General features: G+C 43.8%; 1 protein-coding gene across 1 annotated transcript; it reads right to left on the bottom strand.

The window, feature by feature from the left end:
* Positions 1-24,676, bottom strand: arhgef11 (Rho guanine nucleotide exchange factor (GEF) 11). Its single transcript, XM_083885908.1, has 41 exons — positions 24,168-24,676; positions 21,814-21,905; positions 21,621-21,725; positions 20,798-20,847; positions 20,665-20,722; positions 20,380-20,579; positions 20,227-20,298; positions 19,983-20,090; positions 18,757-18,805; positions 18,626-18,663; positions 18,395-18,487; positions 16,631-16,696; positions 16,423-16,527; positions 15,626-15,724; positions 15,458-15,500; positions 15,272-15,368; positions 15,060-15,182; positions 13,776-13,799; positions 13,537-13,663; positions 12,716-12,809; positions 12,408-12,437; positions 12,154-12,283; positions 11,558-11,767; positions 10,522-10,569; positions 10,184-10,332; positions 9,963-10,103; positions 8,368-8,444; positions 8,164-8,289; positions 7,923-8,040; positions 7,679-7,827; positions 6,914-6,989; positions 6,641-6,823; positions 5,153-5,234; positions 4,970-5,050; positions 4,819-4,874; positions 4,553-4,720; positions 2,579-2,827; positions 2,243-2,341; positions 1,873-2,129; positions 257-392; positions 1-170 (listed from the first exon to the last, which is right to left on the bottom strand). Exons 1-41 carry the CDS (start codon positions 24,200-24,202, stop codon positions 121-123), a joined length of 4,293 nt encoding a protein of 1,430 aa, XP_083742034.1. The 5' UTR covers positions 24,203-24,676; the 3' UTR covers positions 1-120.
* Positions 24,677-26,557: the final 1,881 nt, after the last annotated feature.

Consider the following 26,557-nt stretch of genomic DNA (forward strand, 5'->3'; position numbering starts at 1 on the left):
TTCCACTGGTCGGCGCATGCGGGGACGAAAGGGGGAGGGGCAAAGGGAGGCGGAGCTACAGCGCGCCGAGTCTGACAGTAGTTGCATATGTCGATATATGTCTCCGTCTGTCGAGTGACATCAGAATCCCGTCGACTGAATCCTGGGCTCTGCCGGACTCCCTTCTTTTCCTGTTCAAAGGAGGAAAAGATTAAACAGATTTAACGTGGAATAAAATAGAAGAAATAGAATTTAAAAATAGACATCCACCGCTCACCATCTCCCGAGCCACGGTCCAGAGACGGCGTCCTGGAGACGGTTGCCGAGCGACACTGTCGTTGGTCCTCTGACTCCTGATTGACAGGCGGCTCGGTGAGGGTTTTCAAGAGCTTGTGATGAGCCCGCTCGATTTCCTGTGGAGAGATTTGTGTCAGCGATAATAACGGAAGTTGGCGTCCAGGCACCGTTTACCGGTTAGCTCCGTTAGCTCCTTTAGCGCTGTTAGCGCACCTACAGTGGAACTGGAGCGGTCTGTTTTCTTAAAGGAAAAGAGCATCGTACAAATAACCAGCGTACCTGTGTACTGCGTATGTGTGCCTCTGTTTTTAAAGTTTAGCGTTATTTTAAGAGACTCATTTCGGGAATAACGTAAACATGACGCCACAGATGTGTCTTTTTCCGGTCAGTCGTCACAGAAACGCGCCGCGGGTTAGCGTCGTTAAACTCTTTTCGTTTTATGAACGGACCGCTCCAGTTCGACTGTAGGCGAATGTAAAGGAGCTAATGCAGCTAACGGCTAACGTGCCCAGCACTATTTCACTATGATTTAATCTACAAGAAGATCACTTTTTTTTGGCTCGTTATTCAAAATCTCTCCATGAAAACCCTTTTTAGAAAATCAGTACAGTAGTGTTTCCTTCCAGAGCGTTAAGTTTTTCAAAGAAATACAATTTCTTGAGCAAGAAGTATCTCACAAATGATGGTAAAAACTAGTATTGAGTTCCAAACTCAGTATTTTAATAGTACAAATTGATTAAAGCCAACTGTTGTGTATTTATTGTCGCGAGTCATCTCGGCTTAAATTGACAACTTTGGCCATATCGTACCATTTATAAATCTGCATTTTTGTCGTTTTAAAAACTATAAATCGTACCGTTCGGCGCCGCTTCTCAAATGATTAGCTTTCTCCATAGTTTACCGTTTTAAATATGCAAATAAAATCTTCTCCATTCAGGTGGAATGTGAGCAGCAACCCCACCCCCAAATTTGCATAATTCAGAAAAAAAAAACTAATAACAAAAAAGTAGTGCTGGGACATGTTTACGTGACTCCCGATTGTTAAAATGAGTCTCTAAAGTAAAGCTAACCTTTAAAAACAGAGGCTCACATACGCAGTAACACAGGTACGCTGGTGGTTATTTGTAGCGCTGCTCTTTTCCTTTAATAAAACAGACCGCTCCAGTTCGACTGTAGTCGCGCTAATGGCGCTAAAAGGAGCTAACGCAGCCAACGGAGCTAACTGGTAAACGGTGCCTGGACTCTGGTGCCGCGACATAACGCCGCGTGCGTCTTTTTCCAGTCAGTCGTCATGGATACGCTGATGACACGTTAACATTTGACAGCACTATTTCATATATCATTATCTCTTCACAAAAAAACATGTTTCTAACGTCTTTCGGAAGAGTTTGGTGTTAGCGACAGGTCTGAACGAGGTCCTGATCGTCATTTCGCTGGTTTAAACTGTGGAAACGTTCCACCAGGAAGTGAAATATCTTTTTTGACATTGCGTAAATCGTTAGCGTTGACGCCGTTAACCGCCGTTAATGCGTTAGCATGCCAGGCACTATAAAAACAAATCAAGTAAAGAGGCTAAAAGACAGAAAACCACTCCACCTTCAGCCGAAGCAACTTGCTCATCAAGCCCTCGATCGTGCGGAAAATCTGGTCCACGTTCTTGATCACGTGACTCTGCTGCCCGGCCTGAAATCGACCCGTTTCTTCTTCTTCTTCTTCTTCTTCTTCAGCCTCTGATTGGCCGCGCTCCGGCGCGGCACAGACCGGCGACGCCGCTCCCTCGTCGGGTGTATCGTCGAGGTCGTCGGTGGCGCTCTCTCCCTGCTCCGTCGGCATCACCAAGTAGAAGATGTTTCCTGACGACCACACAGACGAGGCGGTGAGCGACGTTAGCATCAATTACAGACTAGGCGATCAACATCTGTCACCGCGTTATTGGCGATGTGAGAATCTCTACTGACTGAATTACCCTGCGTCGTGGCCCCGCCTCTCGGCTTGGACGATTGGTCGGAGGAGGAGGAGGAAGAAGAAGAAGGAGGAGGAGGAGGAGGAGGACCCGCAACCACAGCTATGTAGAGACGACAGACGTGTGAGGAAGGAAACGTGTGTGGAAGAGGAACGAGAAGAGTGTATGAGTGAGAAGATGGAAGGAAAAAAAAGAGGATAAAGTGAGTAAGAAATAATATAATAAATGATTTAAAGTGTGCAGAAAAAAAAAACATGCAGAGGAGAGAAAACCGTAAGAAACACCCAACACCTTTAACTTCAACCGATATCGGACGCAGCCGCGCGGTAACTCAGTTACCTTTCCTCACGACCTGAACGCTGGGCTGCTCGCGGCGCGGGGCGGTTGGCGGTGGTGGTGGAGGAGGAAGAGGAGCCTCTTCCGGCTCCGCCTCCAAGTCGTTGGCGGCGACGCGGCCGAGGACGGTCTCCAGAGACTCGGGCCGCCGCTGCCTCTCGTTGGTGGGCGTGTCGTCCGAGTCGCGGCTCCAGCCGTCGTCGACGTCGTCGTTGTCCGGGTCGCGCAGGATGAGCCGCCGCAGGGTTTCCACTGTGTGCGTAACACAAAATAACCACTTTTAAAATCACGCGAATTAGAGCTAACGTGTTAGCATTGAGTTAGAGCTAACGTGTTAGCATAGAGTTAGAGTTAACGTGTTAGCATAGAGTTAGAGCTAACGTGTTAGCATAGGGTTAGAGCTAACGTGTTAGCATAGAGTTAGAGTTAACGTGTTAGCATAGAGTTAGAGCTAACGGGTTAGCATAGAGTTAGAGTTAACGTGTTAGCATAGAGTTAGAGCTAACGTGTTAGCATAGGGTTAGAGCTAACGTGTTAGCATAGAGTTAGAGTTAACGTGTTAGCATAGAGTTAGAGCTAACGTGTTAGCATAGAGTTAGAGCTAACGTGTTAGCATAGAGTTAGAGCTAACGTGTTAGCATAGAGTTAGAGCTAACGTGTTAGCATAGAGTTAGAGCTAACGTGTTAGCATAGGGTTAGAGCTAACGTGTTAGCATAGAGTTAGAGCTAACGTGTTAGCATATGGTTAGAGTTAACGTGTTAGCATAGAGTTAGAGTTAACGTGTTAGCATAGGGTTAGAGCTAACGTGTTAGCATAGAGTTAGAGCTAACGTGTTAGCATAGGGTTAGAGCTACGAGTGAGCATAGGGTTAGAGCTAATGTGTTAGCATAGAGTTAGAGCTAACGTGTTAGCATATGGTTAGAGTTAACGTGTTAGCATAGAGTTAGAGTTAACGTGTTAGCATAGGGTTAGAGCTAACGTGTTAGCATAGAGTTAGAGCTAACGTGTTAGCATAGGGTTAGAGCTACGAGTGAGCATAGGGTTAGAGCTAATGTGTTAGCATAGAGTTAGCATAGAGTTAACGCGACGTGATTTTGTCATGTCCAAAATAAGCAGCTCACATGTAGAGCTGAAAAGATTAATCGATTCATAACCGATTACTAAATGAATAGACAACTATTTTGCCAATCGATTAATCGGTTTGAAGCTTTTTTTTCTTGATTAAATCGATATTTCTGATTGTTTCAGCTTCTCAAACGTGAATATTTTCTTTCGTTTCGTTGCTCCACAAAACAAAGAAATCATTAAAACTGAATCATTTTTGCATTTTTGGACAAAAACAAAGACATTTGAGAACATCGTCATTTAATGTCAGTGAAGCTATGATGGGATATTTTGGGTTTTTTCTTTTGTTTTTAAAAGCCCAATCCTGTAACTAAGACCCTTATTAATACTTGGAATATCTTAGAAGAGCTGTGCCGTGTGAGCACTAGCAGCTGTGTGACGGACGAAACCTCAAATGTTTGGGCTCACTTAGAAATGTCGTTATTTTTGAAGGAAAATCACTTTTTTTCAATGAATATGACGTTAATTATTTAGAAATACACTCTTTACATTGTTAATGTGGTAAACGACTATTCTAGCTGCAAACGTCTGGTTTTTAACGGAATATGTACATAGGTGTATAGAGGCCCATTTCCAGTGTTCTAATGGTACATTGTTTGCTAATTGCGTTAGAAGGCTATTGGATGATTAGAAAACCCCCTGAAAACACTTTTGCTGGTGCTAAAAATCATTATTTCTCATCTTGTCAACGTCTTGATTATGTTTTCTATTCATTTTGCAACTCTTTTAATGAAAAGTCGTGTGACTTTTCATGGAAAAGGCAACAAAAATTGCATAGGTGATCCCAGTGTGCTGCCAATTTCAATCCAAAATCTGGTCAAAAAAAGTGATATCCTCTGCTCTCCACTCACCGTCCTGCAGCGCCGCCTCTGCCACACACGATGCCGGCCTTTCTCCGCACATGAAAGATCCCGATCGGTCCACGGAGGCGTCGTCGTCGTCGTCATCGTCGTCGTCGTCGTTGTTGTTGGAGGAGGAATGAGTCTCCATGGAGTCTGACTGCTCCGTCATCGAGCTCTCTGCAGGATTTAGAAGGATGAATAAAGGCGGTGAGCGACCGAGCTTTTTGCTTTCTTACGTTATTACGTGACACACGGCGCGATGTCGTGGTTATTACCTGCGTAGACGTTGCTGCCCGTTGAGACTGGAGATACGCTGCGTGTACTGGGGGAACTACACACACACACACACACACGACAGACGCTTTATTCAATGATCCTGAAACTATACTTCTAATTAATCATCATGAAAGATTTAAATGTACTGACGGTATTGGTATGGATCCATGATTGATCATGGGCGACGAGCCGTCGGCAGACGACACCGTCTTTTCAAGTAATTCTTTCCACCTGGGAGAGATAAAAAAAAGATCCACGCGGCGTGTGAAGCGACGCGCAAAAACAACACAAAAACGTGTACGAATCTGAGGTGAAAACAGAGGCGGCGCTCACGTGTTTTTCTCCGACGCCGTCCCGGCCACCAGCTCGTAGATCTGCCTCTCTGCGGTGCTGATGATGTACAGGGCTTTGTTGTCTGTGGAAAAGAGTTGGTTAAAGGGATCGTTTAGAACCTTGAGGACACTTTAACGAGCCATTAGATGGTGGTTTTTCAACTTGAAACCTATGTTTTTTTTTTTTTAAACCACACACCGCCCTGCACCAAAGACCGTTGAGAAAACCAGCGCTTTTAGCTCACAGTGACGCAGGAGCTGCTGTTCTGCTGCTGCATCACTTTGGAAGTTTGTGTCATTCAGAATCGAGACGGATGATTGAAATTAAAGCTGCTACAGTCTGATGCACTTTGACAGTGAGATGACTTTCTTCTCAAAAACGAAAAGTATCTCAGAATGACTTGAAATTTGCCGTCATAGTAGTCGGCATCGCCCTGAACAAGGATCCGTCGAAAATATTTGTAAATTTCTTAAGGAATAATTTTAATGAATTTTTGAATTTCAGGATATGATCCATTTGCCCTGATGCACTTTGACAGTGAGCTGACTTTCTTCAAAAAAAGAAAAAGTATCTCGGAATGACTTGAAATTTACCATCATAATAGTCGGCATCGCCCTGAACAAGGATCTGTTGAAAATATTTGCAAAGCTCTTAAGGAATAATTTTAATAATTTTTTGAAATTCAGGAACTGATCCATTTGCCCTGATACACTTTGACAGTGAGCTGATTTTCTTCTCAAAATCAAAAAGTATTTCGGAATGACTTGAAATTTACCATCATAATAGTCGGTAACGCCCTGAACAAGGATCCGTCGAAAATATTTGCAAATCTCTTAAGGAATAATTTTAATGATTTTTTTGAAATTCAGGAAACGATCATGGCTCCCATGATAATTTCCTGAATTTCAAAAAAATCATTAAAATTATTGCTGCTCCAGCAGTGCATGATTTTCTCTATGGACTTTGGTGTGAGAAAGTGAGATGTTTACGAAGCAACGCAAGCGTCAATTAAAGCTTTAAAAGTTGATGTCTGATGGTTAGCATGTACTCAAGATATGCTATGGGGTCACCTATACCATTTTTGTTGTGTTTTCCATTAAAAGTCAGACTTTTATTCATCAAAAGAGTTGCAAAATGAATAGAAAATATAGTCAAGACATTGACAAGATTAGAAATAATGATTTTTATCTCATCAACGAACCAGCAAAACTGTTTTCAGCTGTGCTAACATCATAGCACAAGGGTTTTCAAGGGTTTTCTAATCATCCAATAGCCTTCTAACGCCATTACAACACTGGAAATGGGCCTCTATACACCTATGTACATATTCCATTAAAAACCAGACGTTTGCAGCTAAAATAGTCGTTTACCACATTAACAATGTATAGAGTGTGTTTCTGATTCATTTAATGTTACATTAATTGAAAATAAGTGACCCCAAACTTTTGAACGCTCGTGTATATTCTCACTGTTGTGTGTTGTCTGTACCTGTGGCTACCGATCGGACCAGCAGAGAGTCCAACTTCATCACGGGGCTGAAGGAGGTCTTGCTGTCGCCGCTGACTCCTCCGCCTCCTCCCAGCCAGCGGGAAGGATAACGCAGCTGCAGCCGGTCGTCCGGGCCTCTCTGCAGGAGGACGAGGCAGTCGGAGAGCAGCAGAGCTTGGATCTCTGGTGGACGGAGGGGAAAGAGCGGTGAGCGAGGGGGGAGGGACCGGGAACTGTAACGGTAAAAAGTGTCCAGTGCGCGCAGGTACAGACCTATCTGCTTGTCTTTGCTCACTTTCCAGGTGAGAGGACCTTCATGGATCAGTCTCTTTGAGTTCAGGTCCAAACTCTGAGAGAAAGAGAAGAAAAATGTCACAATTTGTATCTTTTCTTACTAGCCATTGGCAAGTTAACGGATGAAGTGTTTCCATGATGACTAACGCGCGTGACGCCATGTCTACGTGCCGCGACACCGGAGTCCAGGCACCAGTTAGCTCCGCTAGCTGTGTTAGCGCCGGTTAGCACGCCTACAGTGGAACTGGTTTTAATAATCTGTTTATTGAATTACTGTCTGTTAAACGAAAAGAGCTGCGACACAAATAACTAGCGTATCTGTGCCTCTGTATTTAAAGTTTAGCGTTACTTTAGAGACTCATCTTAACAAATCGTGAGTCACGTAAACATAACACACACGCGTCTTTTTCCGGTCAGTCGTCATGGAAACGCGTCATGCGTTTATGTGCGTTAACATTGACGCCGTTAAACTCTTTTCGCTGAATAAACAGACCGCTCCAGTTCCGACTGTAGACACACTAAGCGGCGCTAAAGGAGCTAACGGAGCTAACTGGTAAACGGTGCCTGGACTCTGGTGCTGCGGCACGTAAACATGACGTCACACGCGTCTTTCCAGTCAGTAATCATGGAAACGCGAAATGCGTTAATGTGTGTTAACGTTGCTGCCGTTAGCCGCCGCTAACGTGCCCAGCACTATTTCTTACATTTACTAGAACAGAAAAAACAACAGAATTATTCCCTGACCTTGAATTGAGGGGCCGCATCCAGCCTGCGCTGATATTGGCTGAGGCGCTGCCGCTGTTCCGTTTCCCCGACGACCTCGTTGACGACCTGCAGTATCCCTCGGCAACAAGCCTGGGCGCGCTGCAGCGCGGGGAGGTCCGACGAACCGGCTGAAGGAGAAGTCAAAAATTGTGTCTTACAAACACGCGTCGCAGAAATGAAAAGAATTAAGACGGACAGACGGTTGGAACGCGACCATTCTCACCTTCCGTGTGTTTGATGATGTTGTCCAGCAGCAGAGGATATTTCGTGAGTCTCTGCATCTCGGACACCAGCATGTCTTTGAGCTGCAGCCTGCGACAGTGCCGACTTGACTCGCACTCCTGAATAACAAATGAAAATGAAACGTATCGAATTGTGACCTTAAAACCAAAAATCGGATCGAATCGAGGATCGTATATATTCAAACTCTTGTCATATTGCTATCAAAGATAGCATGTTCGTACCTGGATGACCTGAGTGAAGCGAGAGTCTTTGCGTTTCTTGTTCTTGATGAGCTCCAGAGCCTGAGACTGCTGACTGCACAGCTGAGACGCCTGCTCCTGAAACTCTTCTCCAGCTGCTCCTTCAAACTACAAACGTACGCCAAGTTAAACAAAACAGTCATCGACGAACATGAGGAGGAGAAGATTCATCTAACTCTAACTCACCCTGGCCAACATGACGTCCCCGATGTCCTGGACGACGGGAGTTTCTCTTCGCTTCTTCATGGCCTCGCACAGACTCGCTGCAAAAATATGCAACACAAAGGTGACGTTTATGCAAATGTATTCAAATAATCCATCACAAAAGAATTTAGGTCAAAGGTTAAGGAACTCCTTGAATACCAGAAAGAATGTCTTGAAGCTTTTACTTCAAAACTTCAGACTTTTGTTTGTAGAAACAAAGCAGCTCCAGATAGTGCCCTCCCTAAATCAAAGCCTTGTGGCCTCCCTAAATCAAGGACTTGCGACCTCCCTAAATCAGGCCATTGTGGTCTCCCTAAATCAAATCCTAGCGGCCTAGCGCCCTCCCTAAATCAAAGCCTAGTAGCTTAGTACCTTCCCCAAATCAAGCATCCCTAAATCAAATCCTAGGGACCTAGCGCCCTCCCTAAATCAAATCCTAGGGACCTAGCGCCCTCCCTAAATCAAAGCCTAGTGGCTTAGTACCCTCCCTAAATCAAGGCCTAGCGGAGCGGCCTCCCTAAATCAAGTCCTAGCAGCCTAGCGCCCTCCCTAAATCAAGGCCTAGCGGAGTGCCCTCCCTAAATCGAGACCTAGCGGAGAAGCCTCTCTAAATCAAATCCTAGCGGCCTAGCGCCCTCCCTAAATCAAAGCCTAGTAGCTTAGTACCTTCCCTAAATCAAGGCCTAGCGGAGTGCCCTCCCTAAATCGAGACCTAGCGGAGAGGCCTCCCTAAATCAAGGCCTATCGGAGCGGCCTCCCTAAATCAAATCCTAGCGGCCTAGTGCCCCCCCTAAATCAAGGCCTAGTAGCTTAGTACCTTCCCTAAATCAAATCCTAGCGGCCTAGTGCCCCCCCTAAATCAAGGCCTAGTAGCTTAGTACCTTCCCTAAATCAAGGCCGAGCGGAGTGCCCTCCCTAAATCGAGACCTAACGGAGAGGCCTCTCTAAATCAAATCCTAGCGGCCTAGCGCCCTCCCTAAATCAAAGCCTAGTGGCTTAGTACCCTCCAAATCAAGGCCTAGCGGAGCGACCTCCCTAAATCAAGTCCTAGCGGCCTAGCGCCCTCCCAAAATCGAGGCCTAGCGGAGCGACCTCCCTAAATCAAATCCTAGCGGTCTAGCGCCCTCCCGAAATCAGGCCTTGTGGCTTAGTACCCTCCCTAAATCAAGGCCTAGCAGAGCGGCCTCCCTAAATCGAGGCCTAAGGCCACAAAAACCAGCTGATTTTAATTTTAAAGTGATTATACATTAATTCAAACTCACTTTGCACCTAAATCCTTTAAAACCTTTAAAACCAATCTCCAATCACGTCGTGTGACACTGCGGCAGAAAATAAAGGCTAAAACACATATTGACACAGTGGCGCCGCAGGCTGAGTTTACGCTCAACAGTTATGACCTTTGCTTAGTATTTGCCTTTGCTTATTGTTATTTACCTAGCAACAGACCGGCCTGAATACACACGGACTCCGAGTACAAGTCAATCGGTTGAGCAAAACAAACAGAGAAGCAGAAACAATCTCACAACGGAGACGAACTGAGGCGGTGGACTTTTCATTTTTGACTCATGTGGACTGACCGTGGAGCTCGTAGACCTGTGGCAGGTTGGGAAAGATGCACGCCAGCTCGTCAGAGTTCAGGACCGACCTCATCTTCTGGAAAAAGACCTGGTCGAGGACGCGCAAGGTCCTCAGGTGGGACACTTCTGTGGTGAAGAGCTCTGGAGTAACATAAGAAAACATGTCATCAAATACAAGTGCGTTAACGCGTATCAACAGTTCCTTCATCGGTCGTACGTACCGTAGATGACGGCCTGTCGGTCCACTTCTCTGGGGCTGAGCGTGGCCAGAAGCTGAGGAGACGCCGTGTCCTGCCAGTTCTGAGCGTCGCACGCCTCCTCTTCGAGCGCCGCGGCGTCCGGCAGCAGCGCCAGCGGAGAGTCCACGCTCCTGCACGGTCACACACACACACACACACACACACAGGGACAGTATATGAGCTCAAAAGCACACGGGACGACTGTGGGGCACTCCCTAACGGAGACGCTTTCAAGCTTCGACGTGAGCAATTTCCACTTCCTGTATTCCTGTAAGTATTTTGTCACTCGTCGACAGGGTGGGAACGGCGTGGACACTCACCTGCGTCGAGAGTGCGGGGTGTATGGGGGTGTAGGGTTCTCTAGAGACCTGAGTTTGAGAGAGAGTGGAGAGAGAGATGGGCATGAGATGAAAAGCGACACTTCAGATGCGATTTATGGGATGTCAGTCTTTTCCTACGGGGGGAGGGAGCACATTCAGCATCCTTATTTGTCCCTGTTTATGTCGTGACAGTGCGGACACTGCTGGTAACCACAGTCTGAGACATATACATTTGTCCTTCTGGGTGAAATCATGGTCAAATCTACGATCTAAAACATACATTTGCTGTTTTTCTTGTAATTTTCCAGCGGGAAACTGACATTTGTCTCTCCTGCACCAAACCCCATAGAGAAAATCAGTGATTTTAGCTCACGTGGACACAGGCGCTGCTGGTCTACTGTGGTCCTCATTGGTCAGTTTATGTCACTCGGTGATGGAGGCAGCAGCGGCGGCACAACTGCTGTGTGCTGTGGTGTTAAATCGCCGATTTTCTCTATGGACTTTGGTGCAGGGAATGAGCAAGTTTAAAAAAACGCGACACAGACTTCACTTGCTAGGCTCGGAGGTGAAGTGGCGACCAATCTTAAGATAGCATAATGCAGTGGCTAATGTGGGTTTTTCCCTCGTAGCCACGTTTTCTTGCCGTGGTGTCTCATGCTAGTTGCTAGCAATGACGCAGAAATATCCCTTTAAGGCATTGGTTCTCAAAGTGCGGCCCGGGGGCCAATGGCGGCCCGCAGAAACATTTCTGGCGGCCCGCAATGAATTACAGTTGATAGTTTTAATCCAGTAGCTTAGCTTGTTAAATGTTTATTGGACATTACTGGATACAGACCAACAAGTGTAAACTGTACAACTGCAATCTGGTCATTAAAATGATTACAAATGGGATTCCTTTCTGTTTTTTGTCCTTTTTTTTTTTCTTTTGGCGGGCCCTCAGTCCAACGTTGGGTTCCTAAATTGGCCCTCAGGTATCAAAACTTTGAGAACCGCCGCTTTAAGGCTTCTACAAGGTCTGTAGCGACGCCATCGTTACCGTGCGGAGCTGCTGGACGCCGACGACGAGGCGCTGTGCTGCAGCGGCCGGAGACCCGGCCCCTCCCTCTCGTCCCCGCAGTCCTCCATGTCCACGTCGCTGCGCGAGCGCGGGACGGACTCCGTTCCCGAGGCGGCGCCGCGCCGGCGCCCCTCCCCCTGCGCCTTCAGCGACTCGCTGCGTGCCAGACGCACCGAGACCGTCGGGCTGCTGCAGGAAAAGCCAAAAATACAAACTTTGAAGTTGGTTTCGATGAATCATAAACACACTCTATACATTGTTAATGTGGTAAACGACTATTCTAGCTGCAAACGTCTGGTTTTACATGTACATAGGTGTATAGAGGCCCATTTCCAGTGATCTAATGGTACATTGTGTTTGCTAATTGGCTATTGGATGATTAGAAAACCCTTGTGCTAATGATGTTAGCACAGCTGAAAACAGTTTTATTTAGAATAAAAATCATGTTTTCTCATCTCGTCGATGTCTTGACTATATTTTCTGTTCTTTCTGCAACTCTTTTTAATGAATAAAGGTGTGACTTTTAATGGAAAACACAAAGAAAATGAGTACATCCGTGCCCATCACAACCGTACCTGTCCATGCTGTCTTCACCCAGGCTGCTGGTGGAAAGCCTCTGAGGGTCGGCAGCGTCGCCTTCCTCCTCTTCCGTCTCCGTGTGATTCTCAAACTGCTGAATTATGTTCCTCACGCTGCCGGGACGGACTACACACACACACACACAAGAGAAGAGGTAAAAGAAAATGTTTAATCTTGTTTAATCCAAACAAAAAAAAGTAGCTGAAGAACAAGACTAGCAAAACAAACAAAAGAAAAGAAAAGAATGTACCTTCGTTGGGTGACAACGGGACATGGAATGCTATGAAAAACCAAAGTGAAATGAAATCAGAACAATGACGACACCGATGGGAAAATCAATAAATGACAATTAAAGGGCAAACAAAGGGCGAAAACAAACGTATGTGTTAGCGACGGACCGATGCTGTCGTGTGACGACGATAACTAGGGCTGCAACTATTTTTATAGTCCATTGATTCAGTTTGTGACGTGAGGAAAAAACTCATTGATCTTTATTTAAATATATATATATATATATCCTTTACACGTGCATGTGTGTGTGTGTGTGTGTGTATTTACTGGACTGGGATGTGCTCCGGGGTTTGCCGATGTATTTCAAGATGGGATTTCTCTTCTTATCCTCTCCATCCTTCTCTTTCTTGGCGCCAGGCAGCTGCAGAGAGAAGAACGACGCAGATAATCAACGTTCGCGCCTTATTCGTTTAGTGAATTTCTCAGAAAACGTCTAAGAAAAGCTACTTTTCTACCACCGACGCCACGACATCATCTGCGTAAAAGACCACGCCAACTTTTAATTGTATAAATAGTTGAATTATAGACAACGAAAAGTCTGTAAAAGTAGAACTTTATGTGATGTAAAGCAGTATTTTTGATTACTCGACAACAACAACAACCCTGATCTTCTGTGTGTTGAAGTCATTTAGATAAAAAAGATGCAGAAAATGGTGTCTTTGTCTTTGTTGTGATCTGAAACCGTCTTGTAAGACAACAATAGTTGCAGTACATTGACCGTGGTATATAACTGAGGGGGCGCTAATGAGATATATCACAGAAATAATGACTGTTTTATTCAGTGAATCTCTTCTTACATCTAAGAAAAGCTACTTTCCTACCATCAACACCACAATATCATCTGCGTAAAAAAAACACAGGCAGTATTTTTGATGATTCAGAGCTAGTGAGACAGTGTGAAGCGTCATTTCAGGGTTTAAATTGAAGATTTATATGAACTGTGAAACAAACGGCAACACAACCACATCAGTATCAGCCACAATTTCACATCTGCGCATGATTTCTTATCGTATGTTATCAGCCGTACGACTCGCGATCGTGTGCCGTTACCCGGAGCTGAGTTAATTAGCGTTTTGTTCCATTCCTACCTTTTTGGTCTTTAAGAACGCGAGCCACTTCTCCTTCTCTGTGCTCAGACCGGGGAAAACCTTGGAGTCTCTTAGTTTGATGCCGGAGTGACGCAGATAGAGGAGGACGGCCGACGCTAGGGGAGAACTGTGGGGGGGGGGGGGGGGGGGAGGAGACAGAGATGGAGCAAACATGATGGAGGGATGAGGTGAAGAGGAAAACAACAGGTAAGGAATGAAAATGAAATAAGATTTTTTACCTTCTGTCTTCTTCGTGCTTTGATCTGGACAGAAAGGGAGACACGGAAAAGTAAAAGAGCTTTTAGCTTTTAGTGCGTTCAGGTGCAAAGTAGTGTCGCAGTCACAGTTTGTAATAACACTTTTTATTGGCCCCCCCTGCTGTTGCTAAGTAAACCTGACTGAACGTGTTCACAATCGGTAACACACGTGTGTAAACATATTTAAAAGATGGATTCAGACAAAGAGGAAAAATAAACAACAACCATGATCTTCTGTGTCTTAGATTAAAAACTGCAGGAAATTATGTTGTGAACTAAAACTGTCTTGTAAGACAGAAATCCTGCACTTTTAACATCTAAAACATTAACGTTTTGTTTTCTTCAGTTAGACAGATATTGTGACATATCGCTATATCGTTGTATCACTGTACTGCTGTATTGCTATATCGTTGTATTGCTATGTCGTTGTATCGCTATGTCGTTGTATCACTGTATTGTTGTATCACTGTATCGTTGTATCGCTATGTCATTGTATCACTGTATTGTTGTATCGTTGTATCGCTATGTCATTGTATCATTGTATCACTGTATTGTTGTATCGTTGTATCGCTATGTCATTGTATCACTGTATCGTTGTATCGCTATGTCATTGTATCACTGTATTGTTGTATCGTTGTATCGCTATGTCATTGTATCACTGTATCGCTATGTCATTGTATCACTGTATTGTTGTATTGTTGTATCACTGTATTGTATCACTGTATCGTATCACTGTATCGTTGTATCGCTATGTCATTGTATCACTGTATCTTTGTATCGATATATCATTGTATCGCTATATCATTGTATCGCTATACTGTTGTATCACTTTATCGCTGGATCGGTGTAATGCAGTATCGATATATCGCTGTATCGCTGTATCGTGGACCATATCGTATCGGTGTATCGATATATCGGTGTATCGCTGTATCGCTGTATAGCTGTATCGTGGACCATATCGTATCGCTATATCACTATATCTTTGTATCGCTTTATCGGAATATCACTATATCATAATATCGATATATGATAATATCGATTTATCATTGTAACGATTTATCGTTGTATTGCTACCTCACTTTGTCGGTGTAATGCAGTATCGCTGAATCGCTATATCGTGTATCACTATATCGTTGTATCGCTATATCGTTGTATCGCTATATTGTTGTATCGCTATATAGCTGTAACGTGGACTATATCGTTGTATCACTGTATCGTGGACCGTATCGCATCTCTACATCGGATGGCGAGGTGCCCTGCACTCACAGTATCTCCCAGAGGGCGGTGACCTGTTTGTCCACCACCTGTCTCTCCTTCACCGGGTCTCCGTCCAGGTGCTGCAGGTCTCCTTCTCCAAACAGCGAGCCCAGACCCATCATCTGCTTACTCCTGCGATGGAGACACAGATTTAAATGAGCCTGAACTCATAATAACATTTCAAACGTCTCTTGCTGCTGTTCCAGACAAAGAAAACCTACCTGTAGTCCTGTATCTGGTCCTGAATGTCGGGCAGGACCAGCTGCTGCAGCTCAGACAGAGGTCCTCTGATGTCCTCCTGGGCGTGTAATCGACTCTCTGATGGGAGGACGGACGGTGGACGTTGAGTGAGACAACAAACAGTTAAGTCTATAATAATTCACGTAGCCGGTTCGATTAATTCTTACCAATATCTGCGAGGTAATCCTCTCGTACTTTGATTTTCAGGGGCTGTATGATAAAGTAAGAGTATGAAATACTTTCAATTAGGGTTAAAACGATGTTGAATGGTAATTTTTATTGTGAAAAACGTATTTACAAAAGTAGAATTCTAACTAAATCACGATGGTACTCACGGCGTCCGGGTCCAGAAAATGGGAGCAGATCTGAGGTGCGAGAGCTCGGGCGTCTTTCGAGCTGGAGCCCAGGTACGCCTCCACGGACAAGTAAAACAGCTGCAACAGACACAAAATGTCGTGAATGGTTTTGGTTAGCGTCGGTTAGCGACATGTCTTCTTGTCTCGTTTTTCCGTATAAGACCCTGACTGAGGGAGCGTTTGTGTGTATACAGCTGCAGAGCAGAGGAGGACGACGGCGACTCGAAGCGTTTATCCCAAATAAAACTGCTGCACAACTCGGTTTTTGAGCGATAGAATCCACGTGCTTTCAATCACTCAACTTGTTAGCGGTCGGCTCGCTTTACTCGCGCTGTGTTGCGCTTGCCCGTGACATTGTGTGAACTTATTTGACCAAAAACATGCTTTTTTGCGACAACATTTGTGCCAAATTTTAAGAGGATTTTCTCAATTTGTTCTTCAAAATGTACAATTTATTTTTTATACGTGGACAAACAGCCGTTTGTAGGCACTCTGTGTGCAAGTTTTTTTAATTTTCCAGCTTCTAACATGTGAATATTTCCTCCAAATAGGAAATAAATGATGAAAACCGATGAATAATCTTAGTTTGTGGATCAAGCATCAAAATATCCAGGTTTGGTAAACACTGATCAATACTTTTAAACATTTCCTGACATTTTACAGACCCAACAAGTTCTCTACAGATCAGTCAATTGTGAAAATAATAATAATAAAGTTCAGCACGTTATTATTGTGCATTAATTCAAACCAAACTCAGATATATAACCAGGACTGACCAGAGGGTTGGGGTCCAGGAGTTGAGTGAAGATGTATCTCATGAAGACGGTCATGTGCGCCGGCCGCGATTTCAACAACTCGATGTCCTGGAACGGCCCGTCCATCTGAACGTGTGCGACAGAAGCAAAAAAAAAAAAAAAAAAGTTTGAATGACGAAAGTGTAAAACAGAGCGAATGTGAACTCAAAACGTCTCAAATTCCTCTCACTTCATTGAATGCGTAGCCGTCATCTTCGTATTCCTCCTCGGGGCCGATGATCTGGGCTTTGCCGCCCTTTAAACACAAACGCGTAGGTTTAAACACACACACACACACACACACACACACACACACCCTGCTCGGCACAAAACGACGCAAATACGAACGAAAAGTCGAGGCGATGAAGCATCGAGAGGGAACTGAGCTTCATTTACGAAGAGCTAAATAATCCTCTGTCCTGATAATTCAGGTATGATTCGATTATGAAAATGCCGAAAAGGAGACCTTTGAAAGTGCAACCCGACCGATTTGGCATCAAACTTCTTATGACCGTAACTTCTAGACCAGGGGTCTCAAACTGGCGGCCCCCCCAATCGATTACATGCGGCCCCCCCTTAATATCATATCATCTGTTGGTTTTTTCCCCCACTTTTTGTTCTCTAGGCCGGCCCCCTCTCGACCACAATAGATGCTCATTGGCCCCCAGGTCATTTGAGTTTGAGAGCCCTGTTCTAGAGCGTTTGGGATATTGAGAAAATTCCAAAAACTATGGACTGGCGATCTGTCCTACACTCTTAGAAATAAAAGTGCTAAGTAGAATCATATAAGGTTCTTCGTCTTGTCCTCATAGGAGAACCTTTTTTGGCTCCAGGTATAACCTTAACCCTTTTGGAAGGTTCCACCAAGAACCCTTTTAAACCCTTTATTCAGGAAAGGGGTTTTAAAGGGATCAAAATTGGTTCTTACTGGAACCATTAGTGTTACCAAGAACCCTTGAAAAACCCTTTCTTCGGGAAAGGGTTTTTCAGAAGCAAATGGTTCCAGGTAGAACCTCAGCGCTGGTAGAAGGACCCTTTTGGAACCCTTATTTCTAAGAGCGCAGGGTGTCACTCCGCCTTTTCGCCACCGTGCGACCCTCGTGTGGAGGATATAGCGGTAGGCGATGGCTGCATGGATGGATGGATAACCGGAAAGCAGAGAAATTGTTGCAGCGTTGAGTCCGTACACTAGTCATTACGGTAGAACCTCATGTCTTCCACAAAACGACCGTCCAATCACAGAAAAGTTGGAAAAAGGGAAGATAAATCCAGGCGGCCTGGATATCATGATGGTCCTGAGACCAGAATGGTCACAACATTTAGTAGAGACACGGATTTCTTGTGATACAGAGCTGAAAAGCTTGTCCGGACAAACTCATGAGCAAGTGAAGTCAATGCAAAGTGAGTTCATTTTTACGGAGTGAGGACATTTTGGCCGGTCCTCACTATGTTTTCATTGAAACCACTTCCTTAGGTTGCTTTAACATGCTATACTCAATTTGTCAAAAAAAAATCTAATTTTGGACGACATAGTATAGTATGACGTTTTTGTCAAATTTTTGAACAAAAATTGTTGGTCAATTTTTTTTTCAACTTTTGGATGACAAAGTATAGTATGACTTTTTTTTGTCAAATTTTGTACCAAAAATTTTGGGTCAAATTTTTATTTTCAAATGTTGGACGACATAGTATAATATGACGGTTTTGTCAAATTTTGGACCAAAAAAAAAATAAAAAAAGTTTCCCAGCCCTTTTTGCTCTGGGGCTCCACCTGCAGACATTTTACAGTACTGCACCCAGTAGTTCTTTATAGATGTCATTCATGAAGTAGATATTTGTAATTGTGTTGATTTCTAAAGTGGAAATGCTGGTCCTCACTTTGTCAGCAACCCAGTCCTCAGTATGCAGCAAGTACAAGAATGTGTGTGTGTGTGTGTGTGTGTGTCCGTCTCACCGAATCAGAGAGGGTGTGTGTGTCGGAGCTCTGCCGTCGGTGAAGGGGGGTCCTGAAGGAGGATGAGGGGGAGGAGTGGGGACTCTCAAAGGCCTGGGGAGGAGGGGAGGAAGGAGGGAAGGAGGGAAGGAGGGCAGGAAGGAAGGAGGGAGGAGGAGGGGGGGAGCGGGATGAGTGGGACCATCGCAATCTCGCCGGTTCATGAAAAAAAGCAACGGTGAGCGTCCTTACCTCGATGTCGCCTTCGCCCGAGTCCACCGACAGTCGACCTGACGAGAAAAACGGTTCGGTTTGAACAACTGGTACGACGTGAATTAAGAAAACTTTTCAAAGGAAAACAAAAAAAGGTGTAATGCACAAACCTTCCCCTGCTTTGACGTAGCTCGTGATGGATTCGGCTCGCGTTCCCTCCTGCAGAAGCAGATTAAAAGTTAATTTTCCTGCTTCGGCAACAAACGACGGAAGATGAAATGACAACGACGAACTGGTTTGGACAACGGGAAATATGCTCTCACGCGGATTTGATTCTGTTTTTGCCTAAATGTGACAGAGATTAAAGCCGCACGTCCTGTCTTTGTGTTTGACGCTGGTGCTTTATTTACACATTTAAATTCTATACGCCCTTCATTAGAAGATCATATTAAAAGATCTTTTGATATCAGATAATTTCCATCGAGAGGATTCTTATAATCATGGGATATTTTGAGTCCCGACCGGGATTCAGCAAAACCTGGCGGCCATTTTCCACAATCGGCCACAGCCAATCAGGTTGGACTCTTAACGAGCACATGATCGACGAGCAGGTGAGCGACTTCCTGCTGTGGGAGAGAAGCAGCTTCTGGTCAGTAAGTACCAAACATTTCTGTCGGGTTTCTTACAATTCTGCTCAAATTAGACAATAACTGGCGTTTGTTTAAGTGAAAACACAACGCTGTGCCTCTAATCTGATCTAATCCTTGTGTGGGAAATCGCTTATGATGAAGGATAATCTCCATTTGTTTGACTGTGTATACGTTCTACATCCAATGAAAAGTCTTGTTTATGTTCCTTCTGAATGAAAACGAACATTTATTCATCAAGTTTTAATGGTTGCATGTCTTTAAAAACTGTGTTGTTTGTTTTCCCCACTGCTTCAAACGTGTAAAACAAACCTAAACTTTTTTTTTTTACAGTTTGTTGTTGTACAGGAGTGTGTAGAAACTCTATATCAGCTGTATTTTTACTTCTTATTTTCCAATATTTAATATTTTGTATGTATTTTACCAGATATCTGTCTTTTTGGCTAAATCCCATACAGGTTTAACAATAATGATAAACTTTATTCGTATAGCACTTTTCATACAGCGATTGCAGCTCAAAGTGCTTCACAATAAAAGGAAAATAAAGTTTTAAAAAGCAATTAAAACAGTAAAATACAACACAGGGTGGAATAAAATGGCAAACGGGTTAAAGTCAGGAGGTTAAAAAGCCTGTTTTATCTTTTAAAAGAAACTAAAAATACAAATAAAACGCATCACAGGGCGGAATAAAAAGGATCGTAGACGTATCGTGACTCATTTTATGTCTTTTTGTTTTAGCGTCTCCTCACCACATCTTGCTGAATCTTCACCCTGACTTGACGCGCTCGCCTCTTGGCGCTTTCAATCCGCTCCTCCAGCGACGGCGAGGGGTTCCTCAAGCGCTCCTCCATCAGGTCCTGTGGAAACCGGGGGGTCAGGTCGGGGTTATTAACGGCGGATTTCAACCACGACAAAATCACCGTCAGGTAGGAGCCTGAGGCTCTGTGTGTGTGTGTGTGTGTGTGTGTGTGTGTGTGTGTGTGTGTGTGTTACCAGCAGTTCAGCTTCTTCCTGCTCCAGCATTTTCCTGAGTATCTGAGTGGCATGTTTTTGAACTTCCGGGTCCTGAAATGAAGCGCACCGTCAAGAAAAAAAACGCCTTCTCACGTTTGAAATGAGCTCTTAAATGGATCATCTTTAACTCGCCTGTAGTGGTTTGGGTCCTGTGATTCTTTGGGAAGAGTTGCTGCTCAGTCCAGAGGGCAGAGGTGGCGGCGGAGGGGGCGGAGCCTCCCCACCAAGAGAGGTTCTCTGATTGGGTGTGAGGTGGGTGGGGAGGGGCTCTAAGGGCAAGGTGGCAGCTAGCGGGGGAGGTCCCTGTAGAGTCAGAGCGACGTACGTTCCGGCTATAGGTGAAGACGTGCAGAATTAAGAGTTTAGACAAATGAAACTTGATGATTAAAACTAATGAGCAATATATTAAAAACTCACATTTGATGAGCTTTACCACCTCCTGATGAGACATGGACGACACCAACAAGCCGTTCACCTGAGACAAGAAGGAACGGTGAAAACAGAAGGCAAAAGAACAACGTTCAGTCATATGACCGTGGTCAATAAATACCTTTATGATGCGGTCTCCTTCTTGGACTCCGGCCTTGACTGCTGCACCACCTGTGGAAATTAAAAAATAAATAAAAGGTCATAGGTAAAATAAGATGCTTTAAAACAGGGAATTTTGAATCCATAGCTATAAAATAAGACGTGTATGTATGGAATAAGACTTTGATTATTTATTCTTAAAGCAACAATATGTATTTCCACAATCCTTAGCTTACAGAACACGCAGTATTTTCCACATTTTCTACATTAAAGCCTCGTATATGTCAATGATTTCTTCAACGAGTGGATAGATAATAATTATAATATTTAATCATCTTTGACAGTCAAAAAAATCATTTTCAATAAAAGGTTTTCACTTGTCCTTTAAATACATTTCTCATTGAGCAGTCATAATGCAACACTGCCACCTACTGGATTACTTGGAATGTTACATGCGTGCCCAACAGAGGAAAAGGGCTCAGTATGATAATGAATGGTAAAAAATAAATAAATAAATGTGAGGTAAGGAATGTTTTGTGGGGGGGTTTAATTTGCACAAATTTGTACTTAAGATCCTGAGTGTTAGTATTTTTTTTATACAGTAAAGAAAACCCCTAAAAGCACTAAACCTTTGACAGTTATAGTTACAAGAGGACCTGATGAGAGTTAACTTTTTAAATACAGCCCCCCCCAACGCGCCGACTGACATTTCCTGATAATTTCATCCGAATCCGTGCGTGATTTTTCAAGTTTTGTTGCTAAAAGACAGACAGACAAACCTCCTTAGCGGAGGTAATTAAGCAAAAACAGCAGAATAACGGGAGTAACAAGTGTGTGTGTCTCACCTGGTCGCACATTCTGCACTAGCTTGACTCTCTCTCCACACACCGTGAAGCCAAAACCGAGCTGGTCCTTCTGCACGACCACACATCTCTGCACCAGACCAGTACCTGTGTGAGGAAGACGCAGAAATGTATAAATAAAGAATGCTATATATGTACCTCCGTATCGATTTGATTGGGAAATTGTAGCAATTACCTGCGCAATCGGCGGAGATGTCGGCCGGAAGCTCCCTCTGCTGGGTGGTAGAGGATTTGCGCTCCGAGTCCCCAATGGTCAGACTGCTGAGCCTGCGAGGGAGGGACGGAAACATGACGTTATGGAACAGTGATCGGATTGACGATAGGGAAGGAAAAAAGGGAAACGAACAAAAGACGACAACGATGGAGGAAACAGTGACTCAAGATTCATTTGGCCAAGAAAAACGGTTGACGGACAAACTCACCAAGCAGCAAAGGGGCTGAAAGCGAAGCGTGGCGAGGAAGAAAAAACAGAGTAAGACAGTGTAATTTCAGTATGAAGCCGAGTCTTGGTGCAAAACTATTCAAAAGGACGTGTGCGAGTGAAGTTCACACGATCCCCACGCCCTCTTTATACTCTTACACGTTATTGTAAACATTGACAAAAGCCGTGAACTCTCCCAAGAATATATTTATTTAAGGATATGAATAGCACAGGAACACAATGTAAACAGTGACGTTGCAAACGGTATTTCAAATGTGACACGGCGTAATTAAACGTTTCATATTGATTTAAGAGGGCGGCAACAACAACAAACCACCTCTGGGTTCTATTGTTAAATATTGATTAAATATTGATTGATTTTAGCCTTTTGAATGTTGAGGATTTGCCCTTAAGACGAGAGATTTAGAATTTCTGGGAAGAAGAAAATGCGTAGAAACACTGCGATAACCTGTGTAATCTAATCTATTGTGTATTTCAAACCAAAACTACCAAGTGGACAGATAGTTTGAGTAAATAGTATTACTGTGTTAATCAGTTGTGTTTTTTTCAGTCCAATCCATCAGTATCACCATCAATATTGGCCCAATTAAAGCTGTAGTATGCAGATTAGCCGTTAAATGCTAACAATACGGCACGGAGACTCTGGGTCCTGAGCTCCATCGTGACAGATGAGTAGGAACAGACGCGCAAAATTGATACCAAAGCTCCGCCCACATTGACACGTTTCGTACCATTTAATTATCAGCCTATTTTAGGTTGCTTTGCTAAGATATTATCGAGTTATTGATCAATAACTAGCCAAGCTTTAATAGGATCAGATCAACGCATGTAGATTATTTTCTAAATTTATTGATTAGTTGTTTGGTCCATAAAATGTTTTTTTTTAAAAATGTCGATCAGTGTTCCCCAAATGTCAAAATTATCTCAACTGGCTTTAATGGGTACATTTTTGTCCCCAAGGTTCTGAGTGTTAGCATTTTATTCACACATAAAGTTATACATTTCAAATAATACAAAATCTTTGGCTCATTTCATGCCATATGCTAAGCGGTACCACCATCTGTCCATGACATTAAACCATCCCCACCCCCAGACCCAGACAATGAGCTATGACCTGAAAAGCTGTCCTACCTGAACAGGTGGGCATTTCTCTTATTGGCTTCCCTGCTGGTCACATGACACACACACACACACAGACAGTGGGAAGCAGTGGGCACATGCACAAGAACAACACAGACAGACAGAAAGAGAGAGAGACGAGTTTGACAGCAGGCAAAACAGGAAAGACGTGATCAAGACAAAGAAGCATCAGACAAACAATCGCGGAAACAGTGGCGATGAACAGCCGCGACACACAAATGAAGCTCAGTTGGTGAAGTGTGTTTTTTGGCACATGCAAAGCTACAACGCAGCAGGTGAAGCCGCACAGAAATGCAGTTTTTAATGTAAAGGCCCATATGATGCTAAGCATTGGTATCAGACCAATCCTGGACGAGATTGGATTGGATAGTGATGTCAACGGTGTGGATGTATTTTAAGATAAACTATAGCCTGGTCATTTGTGTTATGCTACTGGAGCGTTACATGCTTCTGAAATGTCTTGTTGTGATATCAGAACAACTGTGTGGTTATATTTCAAAGAGGTAAAAAAAACCGAATTCACTGATGTTGACGTCAGGAGACAATGAAGATGGTGATGTGTGCTCTGTATGGGACCCAAAAAAGTGATATCGAGCCATTCCTTTGCGTTTTCAGCTTCCTAATGTAAATATTTATCTGGTTCCTTTGAGTAAAATTAATTTGAGAACATTTTGAGGTCTGGGAAACTGACATTCTGTGGACCAAACGCGTACTCGATTAGGCGAGAAAATACTAAATACTGTGAGATATTTTGCTTAAACTTGGTTCCAGGTCAGATTCTCAGGCTGCAGTTTTATCACCTGCCCGTAAAAACAGCCTGTCTGACTTGTTTTTCTGTGACCAGACTGGGAAGTGAGATAAAGACGTCTAGTGGCCAACAATGTGGAACAAGCTGCTTAGATGTTAACAGATACTCGTCTGGGAGTAGGGGACCAGGAAGCTCATACCTGTCCAAGGTAGAGGTGGGTTGGCGTAGACTCATGTCTGCAGCCTTGTCGCACGCCTCTGCTTCCTGCTGTGGGGGTCGGCGCCGTCACTGAGCCTCTTTTATCACCATCCCCATCTCGTTCCTAGCTCAGGTCTGGGTCCACGCAATGGGGGGGGGGGGTTCCTCTCTGTTCGCGCTCTCTGATCAGATCCTCAAGATACGTGGAAGCTGGTCTGATCAGACAGCGTGCTCCTCATGTTCCCTGCCCAACCCCAAGGTGATTCCAGCAGTGAGGTGTCAGTAGGATAAAGAAGAAAAGTGCTGCTAAAACTAACATTCAAAGTAGAGAAAAGGTCCTCTGCCGCGTCCGCCCTCCACCTGATCACATTAGTGGTTTGAGATAAATACTCCAGCACAGACTGTTAGTCCTAGTCCAGCTGGATGTAGTGGTTGATAAAAGACAGTCTGCTTCCTCACAGGTCATCAGTCATGAATGAATGGCTGATGGGTCTCGTCCTGCTGCAGGGATTTTCATGTCTTTTAGTGTCTTAACATATTGAATATTTAGTGACAGCTTGCAAAAAATAAAAATAAACACAAACTATGACCTAAATGACTATTGTTTACATGAGTGCCAACTGACCTAAGATTAGCACACCTACCATGAAGACTCGTTTCAGTCATTTACCTTCACGTCAACTTCTAAAGTCACGTATGTAGATTAAATCTACATTGCCGTAGTTAATAATGGCAAACTAGTTTAAAAAAAAACCAACAACCTGTACCTAAAGTTGATTTAAAATGTCTTTCCTTGCCCTCCACTGTACCTGGCACACACATACATGCTAACGCACTGTAAACAAACAGGCAGGTTACCCGGCTTTAGCTAGTTCGACCCCCAGGGTTTAAAATAACGTGAAATAATAATTTTAAAAAAACGTACAAGATAAAATATCAAGGTGCTTCTAGGTTTAGATGTGTGGTTTGTCCAATTAGCAGACCCAATATATTATAACGACTATCTGAGGCGGCCTGTTATATAAAGCTAGCGTTAGCTTACAAATGTTATCATGCGCAGGCCGACGTGAAGCCGCGGCATGGCGCTGGCGCTCACGCAGCCTCGAAGAGCGACGTATGCGACCTTCAGCTGCACCGACGAGTCGGTCCTTCCTCGGAGCTAGCTAACTAGCAAGCCAAGTCTGCAAAGAATTAAAGGCTGGAGCGATTTTTAGTTCCTTTTCAACTACATGCCAGTAGTGGGGTGTTGTGGTGGTGGATGTGATAGCACTCCGGGTAAATTCCAGCTCGATAAATCCGACTTTTGGTGCAAAAAAACCCCACAGGTATTAAAGCTACATGTTAGCCGGCTAGCTAAAGGCACTGCGGCTACAGCAGAGCTCCACCTCAGATCTTCTTCTCCCCCAAAACAAGTCGCATAGATCCGGTTTGGATTTGCTTTCCCTCTTCCCCGGTCGAGCAGAAGATCCGGAGTCAAGTCGCGATCTTAGCAGAATATATTTATTGCCCTTTACTCCCGATTCTTGTGATTCACGATCTCTGCTGTGTTGTTATTCCTGCTGTCTTGACTGGCTGCTGATCCACCACCATGTCCTCAAAGATCGCACAGGAGGAAATCTGGACACAACAGCGCCCGCGTGTGTCTAAACCGAGGTACTGCAGCACACTTACATTACATTAAATAGTTTAGCAACTACAATTATTTTCATAACTTCATCTTTGTCTTGGGCAAAGTGACGAAACCTTTCAATGTTGATTATACAAAACCCTAAACCTGAAATAATATGTATTTTTATTTTTCACATGAGTTTTGGTTTTGCATGTACCCATCATAAGTATAAGATGCTAAGTCATAATAATTAGATGCTATGTCATAACAATGTGATGCTATGTCATAATGGGGTGCTAAGTCATACTTATGAGATGCTAAATCATCATTATGAGATACTAAAATGCAAAGTCATAATTATAAGATGCTATGTCATAACAAGATGCTAAGTCATATGATAAGTCATAATAATGAGATGCTAAGTCATGATTATGAGATGCTATGTCATAATTATGAGATGCTGTCATTATCAGATGCTAAGTCATTATAATGAGATGCTAAGTCATACTTATGAGATGCTGTCATAAGTATGAGATTCTAAGTCATAATAATGAGATGCTAAGTCATAACGATGAGATGCTAAGTCATAATAATTAGATGCCAAGTCATAATTATGAGCTGCTAAGTCATAATAATGAGATGCTAAGTCATGCTAAGTCATAATTATGAGATGCTAAGTCATAATTATAAGATGCTAAGTCATAAGTATGAGATGCTAAGTCATAATTATGAAATGCTATGTCATTTTGAGATGCTAAGTCATAATTGAGATGCTAAGTCAT

Source organism: Microchirus variegatus (genome assembly GCF_963457635.1).
Source record: "Microchirus variegatus genome assembly, chromosome: 2".
Taxonomy (NCBI): Eukaryota; Metazoa; Chordata; class Actinopteri; order Pleuronectiformes; family Soleidae; genus Microchirus; species Microchirus variegatus.